At 44.5% G+C, this 16,159-nt stretch overlaps 1 protein-coding gene across 1 annotated transcript in view; it reads right to left on the bottom strand.

Moving 5' to 3' along the window:
* Positions 1 to 975: 975 nt before the first annotated feature.
* The window catches only part of si:dkeyp-72e1.9 (syntaxin-binding protein 4), a 70,136-nt gene continuing 54,952 nt past the window's right edge, over positions 976 to 16,159 (bottom strand). Inside the window, exons 17-18 of the mRNA XM_048609673.1 lie at positions 13,649 to 13,770; positions 976 to 1,106 (exon numbers count right to left, since the gene is read on the bottom strand). Of these exons, the coding sequence (XP_048465630.1) occupies positions 976 to 1,106; positions 13,649 to 13,770 (253 nt within the window). The remainder of the gene's footprint in view (positions 1,107 to 13,648; positions 13,771 to 16,159) is intronic.

Raw genomic sequence — 16,159 nt, 5'->3', positions numbered from 1 at the left:
ATGCACTGTCCTGGACCTCAGCGATATTCACCCTCCTGTTATCAAGTTGAGTGCTATCCCCCAGATTTGGGATATGTTGATACTATGGAACTTTCGTTATAAGGTGTCAAGTGAAACAGCTTCAGTTATATAGCTGCAGCATTCACAAGGGGGCAGTTGTGTAAAGCAGTTGCAATTACCCCTTATATACGCAGTTAATGCTTCAGTTGGGATATGTACTGGCTAATTACTGGTATATTCCACACCTGTTTTTGGGGGTATCAATGGGCACAAAGTCTAGCAATTCTTACAGTGTGGCAACCTGTACTCAATCCGCACAAACATTTGATCTGCTAAAGTCATGCGGCTCAACCATCCCATTCAACATTCAGGTGTTGGGGCCCTGTGGGTACGTTAACAAGAGTTAGAATCATAGAATTCCTACAGTGCAGAAAGAGGCCATTTGGCCCATTGAGCCCGCACCAACTCTTCAAAGAGCATCCCACCCAATCTCTGCATTAGACCACGGCTAATCCAACTAACCTGCACATCAGTGGACACTACGGGGCAATTTAGCATGGCCAATCCACCTAAACTAGGAATCTTTGGACTGTGGAACAAAACCAGAGTACCCACAGGAAACCCACATGGACATAGGGAGAACGTACAAACTGCACACGGACACCCACCCACTGTTGGAATTGGATCTGGGCCACTGGCACTGTGAGGCAGTAGGGCTAACTGCTGAGCCAGTGTGCCACCCTTCTAACGTCTGTTTTCAGCCCTGCTTTTCAGCTCCCAATCAGCCAGGCTGGTGAGGAAAAGCATTAACAGCATTGAGTTTGTCTCTTCTACCTCCAATGTCTCATTAGGCCTGCTATCTATAGCACAAAATACTTTCTTTTGTATAATATTACACAATATATATATAACGTATACATATATATAAACAATTGATCTCCATAAACAATAAAATATCATCAATTTTTACATGTTTTAAATAAATAATATTTCTTGCAACGGGCTGTTTCTATGTATTTGTGACGAAGCATTCTTCTCCCGACTGCTTTTCCTGTTCTGTGTCAACAGCTCCTGTGGCAGGGTGCCATGTGTCTTAGTAAGTGCATCTGCAGTGGAACAGAAAGAGGATGGTTTAAAGTTTGGAAAATAGAGCAAATCTCCAGCTTTTCAAGACCAGACATTGCTGGAGAAGCTCAGCAGGTCTGGCTGTGTCTGTGGAGAGATAAGAATCCTGAAGGAAGGTCACAGGACTCGAGCGTTAATCATTTGCTCTCCACAGATGCTGCCAGATCTGCTGAGATTTTCCAGCAATTTCGGTTTCTGTTTCAGATTCCCAGCATTCACAGATCTTTCTCCTTTCCAAGAAGGCATTTTATTTTTGTTTTCAATCTTGCTGAAAAGAGAGAAACGTTGCTGAAGCTTTTTGTCATGCGTGCATCAGGACAAATTTAAGAATGACCGAATTTGTATCTATCACAACAATTTATAACACAGGAAAAAGTGCCAATTGATTGGGAAGCCAACTCTGATTGGCCAAGGCATTGCCACGGAGAAGGCAAAAGAGAATTATTGGCTCCCCTGAAGGTTCCAAGTTATTGAAAAAAGGCATAAGACTTCAACATTTTCCTTTCGTTTGCAGAGATTGGATTCCTTTCTATGTTGCTTCCAGCAAAAGTAACTTTTCCATCTTTTACTTCGCAATTTGTCAATGTGAGAAATTGTGATTTGTGAGCATTGTTAGTAAGAGGGATGCATCATAAAAATCATGGATTGATAAGACGTGAATATTTGCAAGGATCCTCTGTGTAACCTGGGGATACCACCCTTTGTGGTTAGTATTCGGGAGGTAAACAGAATCAAGCCCTCAGGACTCCCTTAAACCACGTTCATCTCTAATCAGCAGAAACAAATAAATTCTAGGATATAGCGTTATCTGTTTCATTTGCTGCCATATTCATGTAAGTGTCTGGTCTTCACAAAAAGAATGAAAACTTCCAATCAGATAATCTTCTAGCACAAATGCAGTCCATTCAATCCATTGTAACTGTGCTGGCGCTTTGAAGGAGCTACTCAATTACTCCCATTTCCGTGCTTTTCCGTGTAAATTTATCCTTTTCAAATTTGTATTAGAGTGATAGTCATAGAGATGTACAGCATGGGAACAGAACCTTCAGCCCTGTTCGACCATGCTGACCAGATATCCTAAATTAATCTAGTCCCATTTGCCAGCATTTGGCCCATATCTCTCTAAACCCTTCCTATTCATATACCCATCCAGATGCCTTTTAAATATTGTAATTGTACCAGCCTCCACCACTTCCTCTGGCAGCTCATCCCTTTTACACACCACCCTCTGCGTGGAAAAGTTGCCCTTTAGGGTTCCTTTTAAATCTTTCCCCCCTCAACTTAAACCTGTACCCTCTAGGTTTGGACTCCCCTATCCCTGGGGAAAAGACCTTGACTATTCACACTGTCCATGTCCATCATGATTTCGTAAAACTGTATAAGGTTCCCCCTCAGCCTCCGATGCTTCGGGGAAAATAGCCCCAGCCAGTTCATTTCTCTTTTGAAAGTCACTAATGAATCTGCTTTCACTAATGTTTGTGACAATGAGTTTCTGATCGTAACACACTACAGAGACAAAGTCTTGAGCTCAATGGGTCCACCAGCAGTCTACCACAAGAAATACTTTAGAGTGTGTGTATAACTTTAAGTGAGTCCTCCATCGAACTGTCTGGAGTCTGAAAAACAGACACTAATAGTCAACCCTTGGTCTTTTTCTAACTGAATTACATTCCATAAGAAATGATGAGAACATATCCTATAACTATCCATGTGGCTTAATGTTGAATTACCAGTTGCCACTTAACAGGTCTTGTCTATTTTTCTGGAAAAGCTCAGTAGGTCTGGTAGCATCTGTGAAGGAGAAAACAGAGTTAATGTTTCGGGTCCGGTGATCCTTCATCAGAACTCAAACCTAGTTCTGAGGAAGGGTCACCGGACCCGAAACGTTAACTTTTTCGGCAACTTTGTTTTCCCTGATTTACAGCATCCGCAGTTCTTTCAGTTTTTATTTATTTTTCTACTCCACAACCCATCACACTGTATTGCTAAGAGTGGAGTGGGGGGGCACTGCTATGACTTCAGTATCAATATTTTGAGTCGGTAGACCGCAGATTAAGTTGTAAACTTTTGCTTAGCTGCTCAGATTCACGTTTTAGAATCTGCTTGGTTTCTAGCAGTTCATATTAAACTTCATTCAAATGAAAACAAATGCCTCAGAAATGGCTCAGGTTTGGGGTCTTCAGACTGATCAAATTCACAACGATTCCTCACTATGTAAAAACTTTGTAGATACCGTTAACTAAAGACTTAGGATGGCATTGTGGCTCAGGGGTTAGCACTGCTGCCCCATAGCGCTAGAAACCCAGGTTTGATTCCAGCATTGTGTGACTGTCTGTGTGGAGTTTGCATATTCTGCCTGTTCCTCTGGATGCTCACGTTTCCTCCCACAGTCCAAAGATGTGCAGGTTAGGTGAGTTACCACTGGTAAATGTGGGGTTCTGGAGATAGGTGGGGTGGGGGTGGGGAGGGAGGCTGGCTCTGGGTGGGATGCTGTTTGGAGGGTCAGTGTAGGCTGAATGGCCTCTTTCTGTACTATAGGGATTCTATGACCGTGAAGATCATCAAACATCCCATTACCTTCATGTGATAGATTGATAGGAGCAGTGCAAACAACATGAAGCCAATGCTCCATTTTCAACACTATTCCTATTCATAGCAAGAAGACAGAATGAATCAGTAACATTTTTTGCACAGAGGTCAGCATTTATGGCACATCCCTAATTGGCCTGGAGGAGGTGCTGGCGAGCTGCCTTCTTGAACTGCTGTAGTCTTTGGGATGTAAGGAAACTCACAATACTGTTAGAGAGGCACTTCCAGAATTTGGACCCAGCGATAGTGACAGGTGGTACTTTAGTTCCAATTCAGGATGCTGAGTGGCACAGAGGGAATCTTGAAGCTGGTGGATGTTCCCATTCATTCATTTCTCTTTTCCTTTTCGTAGGTAGAAGGTGCTGTTGAAGGAGGTGATGGCCTAGTAGTATTATCACTTGACTGTTAATCCAGAGACTGAGATAATGTTATGAGGAACTGGGTTCAAATCCCGCCATGGCAGATGGTGGAATTTGAATTCAGTAAATATCTGGAATTAAGAATCTAATGATGACCGTGAATCCATTGTTGATTGTTGGGGGGGAAACCCACCTGGTTCACTAATGTCCTTTAGGGAAGGAATCTGCCATCCTTACCTGGTCTGGCCTACATGTGACTCCAGACCCACCTGCAATGTGGTTGACTCTTAACTGCCCTCTGGGCAATTAGGGATGGGCAATAAATGCTGTCTGGCCAGCAATACCCTCATTCCGTGAACGAATAAAGAAAAAAAAGAGACTTGGTGAAATTCTGCAATGCATCTTGTTGCTGGTACACACTGCTGCTACTGAGCATCAGAGGGGGGAGTGAATGTTGAAGGTGGTGGATGGGTTGCAAATCAAATGGTTGCTTTGACCTGGCTTTTTATTTTAATTCATTCATGGGATATAGACATCGCTGGCCGAGCCAGCATTTATTGTCCATCTTTAGTTGCCCTCAGAAAGGTGGTGGTGAGCAGCAGTCTGTTTAGTGTAGCCAGCCACAATGCTGTTAGGGAAGAAATTCCAGGATTTTGACCAGGAACATGAAGGGACAACAATATATTTCCAAGGCAGGATGGTGCATGGCTTGGAGGGGTCTTGCGGGTGATGATGCTCCCTTGAATGTACTGAATGTACTTGAATTATCCTTCTACATAGTGATGGTTGTTTATTTGGAAGGAGCTCTCTAGGGAGCCTAGGTATATTTCTGCAGTATGTCATGTAGACAGTAACACTGCAGCTACTGAGCATTGATGGCAGAGGCAAGTGAAATGGACTCCATCTCACTTCTGACCCATGGCCTGTAAATGTTGAACTTGCTTTGGGTAGACAAGACGATGAGTTATTCCCTGCAGAATTTCTACACTGCACTGAAAACTCACAATAACAACACAGGCCTAGCACCAATCCAGAGAAGTCTGAAGTATAGGCTCCAATCAAAATAATTTCAAAACAGACAATTGGGTTTTATTTCCAAATCAAACGAGGCCATCTATTGATCTTTAATTTGGGAGAATGGAAAGTGTAAACTTGTGTAGTGCTGTCAGCACAGTCTGTTTGGTATTCATAACTTCCACAGATTCAAATAGAAACAATGATCAGAAAGTGTCAAAGTTGCTGATTTGTTGACCTGAACATGCAGACTTTAGATTTTTCTGGTCTATTCATACAGACTATGACTTCCACTTGTATTGATTGCATTGAGTTGAACTGAATTGAATTGAATTAGCTTTATTGTCACGTTCACTCGAATGAGTTTGTAATGTTGCCGCTTATGGTACTATCTTAGGTACATGATACCTAGGTACAGATGCTTAAGCATCTGACCTACTGCACGTGTATGAGGGTCAGTTGTCTCAATTGCTGTGCTAGCTGGTTACAATGTAGAGTGATGTCAACAGTGTAGGTTCAATTCCTACACCAATTGAGGTTACCATGAAGGACAGTCCTCAGCTGAAGCATATTGACCCTCAGATGAAGCCACTACCAGTTTGTCTCTCCATAATGAGAGTGCAGCCCCATGGTCTGGTAGGACTGCAGTAACTCCATCTTTAATGCATGTATAGACATACTACTCTGTCCTTTCGATGTTAGGGTGATTTCTGGAACTGAAGTTCAGCTGATATTGTTTTTGAATTTTAGTTGACAAGTACCTAATGTGAAGTATGAAAACATTCCAATATCACATGGCTACTTGAACCACAGTGTTAACAGTGACTCATTCCATGTTACACACGGACAAGCAGCACTGTCACCTTCCGAAACCACAGCTGCACCTGTCACAATTTCTGAGAATAAACCCAACTTCAAAAAACTGTGGCAAGGGTTGTTAACTAACCCCGTGTCTAGTATCTTGCATGCTGGTCCCATGGAAGTTACGACTTTAGAAACACACCTGGACATGCTGCATGGTATCTGCATGAAAACAGAGTTCATGCGAATTGGCTGATGACAGAGAATTTTTTATTTTGTTATTTATAGCAGTTAAGAGCCCTAGCTAGTTAAAATTTGTTATTTTATGATGGAGTGCCAAATGCTTTGTGGAAAAATGTCGTACACAAAGCTGGTGTATGAAGGTTGCACCATTCTTGGCCCATGCTTTGTATTTTCATGTACAAACAAAGCTGCCACTTATCTTTACTTTGAACGTTTAATACAAACTATTTGCGGGTTTGAATGGCAGAATGTTCCAATGGGAGAATTAAATTGAACTTTGGTTCCATCGTGTGGCCAAGTATGGCACAGCACTCATTGTCCTGGAAAAGAACACGAGAACCAGGAGCAAGAGGAGGCCATTCAGCCCCTCGAGCCTGCTTCATCATTTCAAACAATTATGACTGATCTCATCTCAGCCTCAACTGCGCTTTCCTGCCTGCTCCCCATAACCCTTCGGTAGTGATTGTAACGAGATCAGCCGGATGGACCTCATAGACTAGGAAAAAACAAAGTTAACGTTTCGGTCCTGATGACCCAAGTTCTGAGGAAGTGTCACCGGACCCAAAACATTAACTCTGTTTTTTCTTTCACAGATGCTGCCAGACCTGCTGAGCTTTTCCAGCAACTTTGTTTTTGTTCCTGATTTACAGCATCTGCAGTTCTTTCGGTTTTTATGCTCATAGTATAGGAGTTCTCTGATTGGGGCTGTCACTCTGGTCCAATTAGGGAGCCCTGGCTGACAGATAGAAACAGGAGTATTAGCCATCCTGACACTCGGGGAGTTGGCTCTGTCAAAGTTGCACCAGAATTAAGGACTTTTCAAGCGTAAATAAAGGGTGACAGGCTACCGGACTCTGTGGAGTTAATTCAGTGGCGACAAGAATAAAGCATTTCCTGAAGATACCTGCTTGCAATAGTCATCTTTGAGCTGGGGTAAGCGTTGCTTGCATCATCTCATCATTTTGGAAGCTTCCCTTGTATGACCCTGCCATCAAAGACTAGGCCCGGGATGTGGAATGAATGCGTATTTTTTCCAGACAGATGACAACTAGGTAGATGAACAGCAATGAGTAACTCCCCTGACAGCTTGTGGACCCGCAGCTTTTTCAAATGTTAGGATCCTAATTTTCCCTGAGGCGCCAGATACTAAAACAGTCCAAGAGTTGACGGATTTAATTAAAGATTATTACGACCCCAAGCCTCAGTTAATTCTGAGATGCGATTGGTTTTACTCGGCAGTTTGAGAACCAGGGGAATCTGTATTGGGAGTTTTGACTAGGTTAAGACCGGCAGAAACATGTCACTTTGGCTTAAACCTTAATGAGAAGCTGAGGGACCAATTAGTATGTGGGATTAATGCAAAAACACCTACCAGCTGAAGCCCAACTAGATTTCAAACGGGCACTACAATTGGCTTTATCATCAGAAAATGTGGCAAGTGGAGCATATGAGTTGGAGGGTATTCCGATGGAAGTGGACACCCTCGCCAGGCTGACTGAGCTTGGAGAACACCACTTGAGCCCAGGCAATTTTGTAGTCTCACTCAAGGCTCACTCATAAGAGGAGGCGATGGTCTACTGGCATTATCGCTGGACTGTTGACCCAGATAACATCCTGGGGACCCGGGTTCGAATCCCACCACGGCAGATGGTGGAATTTGAATTCAATAAATATCTGGAATTAAGAATCTAATGATCACCATGAACCCATTGCCGATTGTTGGGGAAAAACCCAACTGGTTCACTAATGCCCTTTAGGGAAGGAAACTGCCATCCTCACCTGGTCTGGCCTACATGTGACTCCAGACCCATAGCAATGTGGCTGACTCTTAACTGCCCTCTGGGCAATTAGGGATGGGCAATAAATGCTGTCTAGCTGGCGACGCCCTTATCCCGTGAATGAATAAAGGGGAAAAAAAAGACATATCCCGAACAGAGGGACTCCAGGTCAGCCCACAGCAAAACCCCAAAACAAAGCCAAGCCTCAGCCAAACCGTAAATATTTTCTTCAGGATCTGGGCTGGCCAGCCATTGTAGTTGCTGCTGGTATGTGAACTCGAGACAGCAAAAACGGCCTGAACTGAGTAAGAGAACTCTATGCACCCTGGAAAGTCCACCTACATTTGGCTTGAAATAGTTAAATTGCTTAGCAACATCCAAATCGGAGCCAATCAAAATAAACATCTGGTTAAATGGTCACCCGGTTCTATTGAAGGTTGATACTGGCGTGGCTATTTCAGTGATTGGAGAGCCAGTCGTCAACAAAATTCGCTCCAGACTCCAACCCTTAAATTTGCACAAGACTTTGGTTAGACTAAGAATCTATACCAGGGATAAGGATATCAGTTTCAGCCTCTTATGAGAAGCAGCTGGTTCAGTTACTGCTGATTGTAGTACAAGGTTCGGGCCCAAGACTGATGGAACGAAATTGGTTGAGAAAGATTCACCTCGATTGGCTCAGCATTTTTCGATTAGAAAATAACTGCCTGAGTGAAGTCCTTAATTAAGTATCTGGAGGTTTTTCAGGAAGGTCTGGGGACTATCAAAGGAGCCAAGGCCACCTACCATGTTGACCAGGAAGCAATCCCATGATCCTGCAAGGCCCACCCAATGTCATTTGCCTTACGGGCAAAAGTAGAGGCAGAAACCAGGAGGCTGGAAGGTGAAGGAATCACCTACTAGTGTGGTTTGAGGAATGGGCAGCATCGGTGGTACCGATTGAGATGCCTGACAGGTTTGTTCACCTTTGTGGGGATTTTAAATTAATGATAAACCGCTTCTCACAGCTGAATAAATACCCAATCCCTCGCATAGAGGAATTGTTTCTTGAGACACATCCTCCCTGTGTCTGCGTGCGTCCCCTCCGGGTGCTCTGGTTTCCTCCCACAGTCCAAAGATGTGCAGGTTAGGGTGGATTGGCCATGCTAAATTGCCCATTGTGCCCAGGAATGTGCAGGCTAGCTGGATTAGCCATGGGAAATAGGGGGTGGGTCTGGGTGGGATGCTGTTTGGAGGGTTGGTGTGGACTTGATGGGCTGAATGGCCTGCTTCCACACTGTGGGGACTCTATGATTCTTCATAACTCTGGGGTGTAATCCATCTGGTCTGGGTGATTTATCCACCTTCAGACCTTTCAGCTTCCCCAGCACCTTCTCCTTAGTGATGGCCTCTGCCCCCTGACTCTCCTGAAATTCTTTGAGGAAGTGACAAAGTTGATAGATGAGGGAAGGGCTATAGATGTCATATACATGGACTTCAGTAAGGCATTTGATAAGGTTGCCCATGGTAGGCTGATGGAGAAAGTGAAGTCGCATGGGGTCCAGGCTGTAGTAGCTAGATGGATAGAGAACTGGCTGGGCAACAGGAGACAGAGAGTTGCAGTGGAAGGGAGTTTCTCAAAATGGAGAACTGTGACCAGTGGTGTTCCACAGGGATCCGTGCTGGGACCACTGTTGTTTGTGATATACATAAATGATCTGGAGGAAGGTATAGATGGTCTGATTGGCAAGTTTGCAGATGACACTAAGATTGGTGGAGTAGCAGATAGTGAAGGGGACTGTCGGAGAATGCAGCAGAATACAGATAGATTGGAGAGTTGGGCGGAGAAATGGCAGTTGGAGTTCAATCCAAGCAAATGTGAGGTGATGCATTTCGGAAGATCCAATTCAAGACCGAACTATACGGTAAATGGAAAAGCCCTGGGGAAAATTGATGCACAGAGAGATCTGGGTGTTCAGGTCCATTGTACCCTGAAGGTGGCAATGCAGGTCGATAGAGTGGTCAAGAAGGCATACGGCATGCTTTCATTCATCAGACGGGGTATTGAGTACAAGGGTTGGCAGGTCATGTTACTGTTGTACAGGACTTTGGTTCGACCACATTTGGAATACTGCGTATAGTTCTGGTCGCCATATTACCAAAAGGATATGATGCTTTGGACAGGGTGCAGAGGAGGTTCACCAGGATGTTACCTGGTATGGAGGACGCTAGCTATGAAGAGAGGTTGAGTAGATTAGGATTATTTACATTAGAAAGACGGAGGTTAAGGGGGGACCTGATTGAGGTCTACAAAATCATGAGGGGTATAGACAGGGTGGATAGCAAGAAGCTTTTTCCCAGAGTGGGGGACTCAATTACTAGGGGTCACGATTTCAAGGTGAGAGGGGAAAAGTTTAAGGGAGATATGCGTGGAAAGTTCTTTACGCAGAGGGTGGTGGGTGCCTGGAACGCGTTGCCAGCGGAGGTGGTAGAGGCGGGCATGATAGCGTCATTTAAGATGTATCTATACAGGTACATGAATGAGCAGGGAGCAGAGGGATACAGATCCTTGGAAAGTAGGTGACAGGTTTAGATAGAGGATCTGGATCGGCACAGGCTTGGAGGGCCGAAGGGCCTGTTCCTGTGCTGTAATTTTCTTTGTTCTTTGTTCTTTATACACAAAGCTGGCAGGTGGGCTGTCCCTCACAAAGCTGGACACTAGCCATGCCTTTGTATATTGGTTCTATTTGTATAATCAAGCAATGTCCTCTTGAAAACCTTAATTAAACCTGCCTCCATCAGACTACTAAAGCAGTCTGTTCCAGAGCCGAATCACTTAACAAGTGAAAACATCATCTCTCACTCATTTTCTTCTTTTGCAAATCATTTTCAGTCTAAGCCTTCTCATTTTTGATTGATAGTAAGAAGTGCTGATGCTGGAGTCAGAGGTAACACAGTGCGCAGCTGGAAGAACACAGAAATGGGGCATTTCTGAAGAAGGGTCCTGGCCCGAAACGTCAGCTTTCCTGCTCCTCTGATGCTGCCTGGCCTGCTGTGTTCCTCCAGCTCCACACTGTGTTATCTCTTCTCATTTTTGCTCCTTTTTCCAAGCGGGAACAGTTGGTTAGGGACAGGGTCACTCTATCTGCTCTGTGTGGCACAACCCCCCCAACTCCACCGCCCCATGGCATTAAAAACCTCCATCAGTTTTCCTTGGAGCCTCCTGGGAATCTGGTGAGGCAATTCCAGAGCCCAAGGCATGAAGGTCAGTGGTGGGGCAATTAAATGGGAGCTTCCCAAGAGGCTGGAAACCGGGGTGGAGTGCCAGGATCACAGAGGATGTGGGTCAGGAGGAGATTCCGAAGATAGGGGTGACAATACCATGGAGAGATTTGAAAAACATCCACTTTAAAAGTAAAAGGATTGTCAGACCGGGGAGCCAGTATAGGTCGGTGGTGCTCGGTGAACATGAATTGATATGAGGTAGGACAAGATTAGCAGAGTTTTAGATGAGCTAATTGAGAACGTCACATTAATACAGAGCTCAGGTTGTGGCTCGATAGGACAGAACTTGAGTACAGCTGAACAAAGTGACATGCCACTTTACTGTAACAACCTGAGTGATATTCTCCACTGAGATAACAAGGTGTAGAGCTGGATGAACACAGCAGGCCAGGCAGCATCAAAGGAGCAGGAAGGCTGACGTTTTGGGCCTAGACCCTTCTTCAGAAACATCATTTTTCAGAAAAAGATTTTTCCGAAGAAGGTTCTAGGCCCGAAACGTCAGCCTTCCTGCTCCTCTGATGCTGCTTGGCCTGCTGTGTTCATCCAGCTCTATACCTTGTTATCTCAGATTCTCCAGCATCTGCAGTTCCTGCTATCTCTGATATTCTCCAATGTCAGGATGCTGTTGCCAAATCAAAAAGAGATTACACGGTGATTAAGAGGGTGTTTAGCACACTTGCCTTCATTGCTCAAACCTTTGGGTGTAGGAGTTGGGACGTCATGTTGTGGTTGTACAGCATGTTGGTGAGGCCTCTTCTGAGGCACCGTGTGCAGTTCTGGTCGCCCTGTTATAGGAAGGATATTACCAAGCTGGAGAGGGTTCAGAAAAGGTTTACCAGGATTTTGCTCGGAATGGAAGGATGGAGTTACAAGGAGAGGCTGATACACTTGATCGAGGCGTACAAAATGGTCAGAGGTATAGATAGAGTGGACAGCCAGAGACTTTTTCCTAGGGTGGAGGTAGCTATTACAAGGGGGCATAGTTTTAAAGTGAGTCGAGGTAGATATAGGGGAGACGTCAGAGGTAGGTTCTTTACTCAGAGAGTGGTCAGGGCATGGAATGCATTGCCGGAGAGGGTGGTGGAATCGGCCTCATTAGGGGCATTTAAGCGGCTATTAGATAGGTATATGGATGATAGTATAAGGTAGGGGTGGAGGTTAGATAGACCTTAGGATTAGGGTAAAAGTTCGGCACAACATCGTGGGCCATGCTGTGCTGTTCTATGTTTTATGAATAGACTGGGACTTTTTTCGCTAGAGCTTAGGAGGTTGAGGGGTGACGTTATCGGTGTTTCTAAAATCATGACAGGCATAGATAAGGTGAATAGCATGTGTCTTTTCCCTAGGGTGAGGGATTTCAAGACTAGAGGTGTATTTTTATGTAAAAGGAGTAAGATTTAAAAAAGACATGAGGCGCAATTTTTTTAATAGAGATTGGTTCATGTGTGGAATGAACTTCCGAAGGAAGTGGTGGATGTGGGTACAGTTACAACGTTTAAAAGAACATTTGGACAAGTACTTGCATAAGAAATGTTTTGAGGGATATGGACCAAGCGCAGGCAGGTGGGACTAGTTTTAGTTTGGGATTATGGTGGGCATGGACTGTTTGGACTGAAGGGTCTGTTTCTGTGCTGTATGGTCTACGACTCTATGTTAATGTGTTGCTCTGTGATGCCAGCTATGTAGGCTATATGTCCCAATGGCAGTGGATCAGGTCAAAGAGCACCTGCCTTCAGCTATCCACAACAGGTACAACGCTGTCCAGCCCTGTACTTGCAAACTCTAGTGGCTCATGTACAAGTGACAGAAAGCACATGGTGCCCTTTGCAAACTGAAGGAACATATCCACACATTGTGCCCTTTTCAACTAAATGTAGTAGCTGCCATTCCCTGGTGTGTAGCCTATGGCGATGCCTTGATTAGTTAGAGTCAACCTACCTGTTTTGTTTTCAAACAGAAGCTTGGCAGTTCCCTGGTGCAATCCCCATGGCAACACCTCTACCAATCAGAGTCCAATTACCAACCAATCAGCACCACCAGCACAGCCCCCTTCTCATGCGCTATTTAGTGCGATCCCTTTGAGATTTGGTAATCTTGTGATTCTGTCCAGACAAGTGGAAGAGGATTTTTTATTCCCCCAACACTTACAGCTGAGGATTTAATCTGCAATGTCACTTTTCTTAAAGAACTTTAACAGAATGATATTCCTCTGAAGGTTGGTTAGCTCAGTTAGCTGGACATCTGGTTTGCGATGCAGAGTAAAGCTAATGGCGTAGGTTCAATTTCTGTGCTGGCTGAGGTCACTCCGAAAGTTGTTCCTTCTCCAACCCACCAAACTGAGGCATGGTGGCCCCTCAGGGTAAAACTCACCAGCGTCTCTCTCTAATCAGAGAGCAGGCCCACTTTACCTTTAATACAAATACGAGACTGGGTTGGAGCATGAGGCCCTGCCATAAACCCTTGGTTTCAGCTTACTGTTTTCACAGCTTGGAGAGCAGATCCCCTCAATCAGCTGCTTGGCTTCGGCCGCAAGGAGTTGTTCAGGACCAGGAAGGGCTAGTCCACTTTCTCTCCGCAGATGCTTGGTTTTGAACACCCTGCAGCAAGATGAGAGGTGCATTAGTTCAGAGATAGTAGGAACTGCAGATGCTGGAGAATCCGAGACAACAAGGTGCAGGGCTGGATGAACACAGCAGGCCAAGCAGCATCATAGGAGCAGAGAGGCACAACGTGTTTCAGCTCATCCAGCTATGCATTCGTAAATAAAAGATCGAAAATTACACTTCATGCACGCTGAGATTCTGGTGACAAGTGAAAGTGGCACTATAGGAGGTTCAGCAATGACACAAATATGCTACACAGTGAGATATCATTATTAATATAGCACAAGCAGAGAACAACAAGAACACTTGCGGTCAAATTAGGACATTTATTGCAACAGCACATTGTTAAATACAGGGCTTCTAGTTATTCATTCACCAAACACTTGAACAGCATTAAAACTTCTCAACCTAGTAAAAGGTACATAAAACCATCCAAAACTAGGTCAAGGGATAGAAATGCAACCTTTTCCTTCAAGAGTATGGCCTTCTGTGACTTGTCTATTGTCACATGACTATGAAAGTGACATTGGGAATTATATGTTTCCTGAGTTGAAAAGATAGGTTTATATCTGATACACTCAGCATTATATAAGCGGCAAACATCTTATTTCCTGAAATCTGTGTGTTATGATTTCAGCTGCTATATTCGAAAGTTGAAGAAAATAGTTTGCTCAGACTTAATTGCGTTCCACGCCTTTGCTTAAAATTCAGGTTCTGTAGCAACATTAAAGTTGCTTGAGTGGTCACAAGTCCAGTTGGACTGTGGTAAAAGTCTGGAGGGCAGACACTGTTACTATCTTTGTCAATCAACCCAATGTATCATGGAGTCCCTACAGTGTGGAAGCAGGCCATTTGGCCCATCAAATCCACACCGACCCTCTGAAGAGCATCCCATCCAGATACCCCCTCTGCCCTTTACCCTCTCACCTTGCATTTCCCATGACTGACCCAACTAGCCTCCCTGAACACTATGGGCAATTTAGTATGGTCAATCCACCTACGCTGCACATCTTTCACAGAGGCCTCTGACCTGACCTGTGCCACCTGACCTTATGACCCTCCAGATCAGGTGATTACGCAGGCAGTGCAGAGTATTCTGTTCATTATCTCATTCAGCTACCATCAAGTATCTGTTGTAGGATGCATTCTCATCACTGCTCACCATAATCTGGTAAATTTGGTACCGCCATCCTATTCCCTGGTGCAGATTTACAGGGAGGGCCCTGCTTGATCTAACGTGGTAATGGAAAAGCACTCGGTAATCTCATGAGAAGCGGCACTTTTCCTGATCAAGATGTAGTTTACTGCATGATAGCAACTAGGTGTAAGTTACATTGATGTGACAGACATTGTTACAGAGAGTCAGGTGTTAAGTGTTTGCTCCTTTCAGATCCAAAGGTGTTGCCCCCACCTGCACAAGTCTTTATTAATCATCAGAGCCCAAGGCACTCTTCAGCATTAAACGTTTCACACCCTTACCAAACTGATTCCTGGCATGGCAGGAATGACGTGTGAAGAGAGACTGCACTGGTTAAGACTATACTCACTGAGTTTAGAAGAATGAGGGAGATCTCATAAAAATCTATGAAATTCTAACAGGACTAGATAGGGTAAACTGTTCCTGATTGCCAGGGAGACCAGAACCAGAGGTCACAATCTAAGGATATAGACTAGGCCACTTAAGACTGAGCTAAGGAGACATTTCTTCACTCAGAGAGTGCTGAGCCTAAAGGAATTTCTGCCGCAGGAAGTGGTTAAGACCAAAAACATTGCCTGCTTTCAAGAAGTTAAATTTATTTGGTAGGGACAAAGGAATCAAAGCATAAAGCAGGAACAGGGGCCTGGGTTCGATTGAAGGGTCTGTTTCTGTGCTGTATGACTCTATGACTGTATCAGCCATTATCATATTGAATGATGGAACAGACTCGAAAGGCCGAATGGCTTACCTTGTTCCTATTTTCCAGGTTTCCAAGTTGACAGCCGTCTACAACAATATTGAATACTCAAGTCATCACCACAACAGGCTTCCCTCACCATTTGCTGTTATTATTCACTGCCAGTATCTCCCCAGCCTGCTGCTGTCACCAATATTAACCACATGTGTGTCACGGAACTACATTCCTTCCCACTGCCCATGTGCATCCACATGTCCCAGGTACTGCCCAGCTAATAAACCCATCAAGAGACACAGCCCTTAAACCGATCCATCCAAACTATACAAACTAACAACAGCTCAACACTGCAGTAGGTTATATCTACATTATTTTAGTCATTTTAGAACAGAGCACATGGCAATAGATAACAAGGTGTAGAGCTGGATGAACACAGCAGGCCAAGCAGCATCAGAGGAGCAGGAAAGCTGATGTTTCGGGTCATTTCTGAA

Source organism: Rhincodon typus, chromosome 21 (assembly GCF_021869965.1).
Source record: "Rhincodon typus isolate 14 chromosome 21, sRhiTyp1.1, whole genome shotgun sequence".
Lineage (NCBI taxonomy): Eukaryota > Metazoa > Chordata > Chondrichthyes > Orectolobiformes > Rhincodontidae > Rhincodon > Rhincodon typus.
This window is presented reverse-complemented; position numbering and strand designations above follow the sequence as displayed.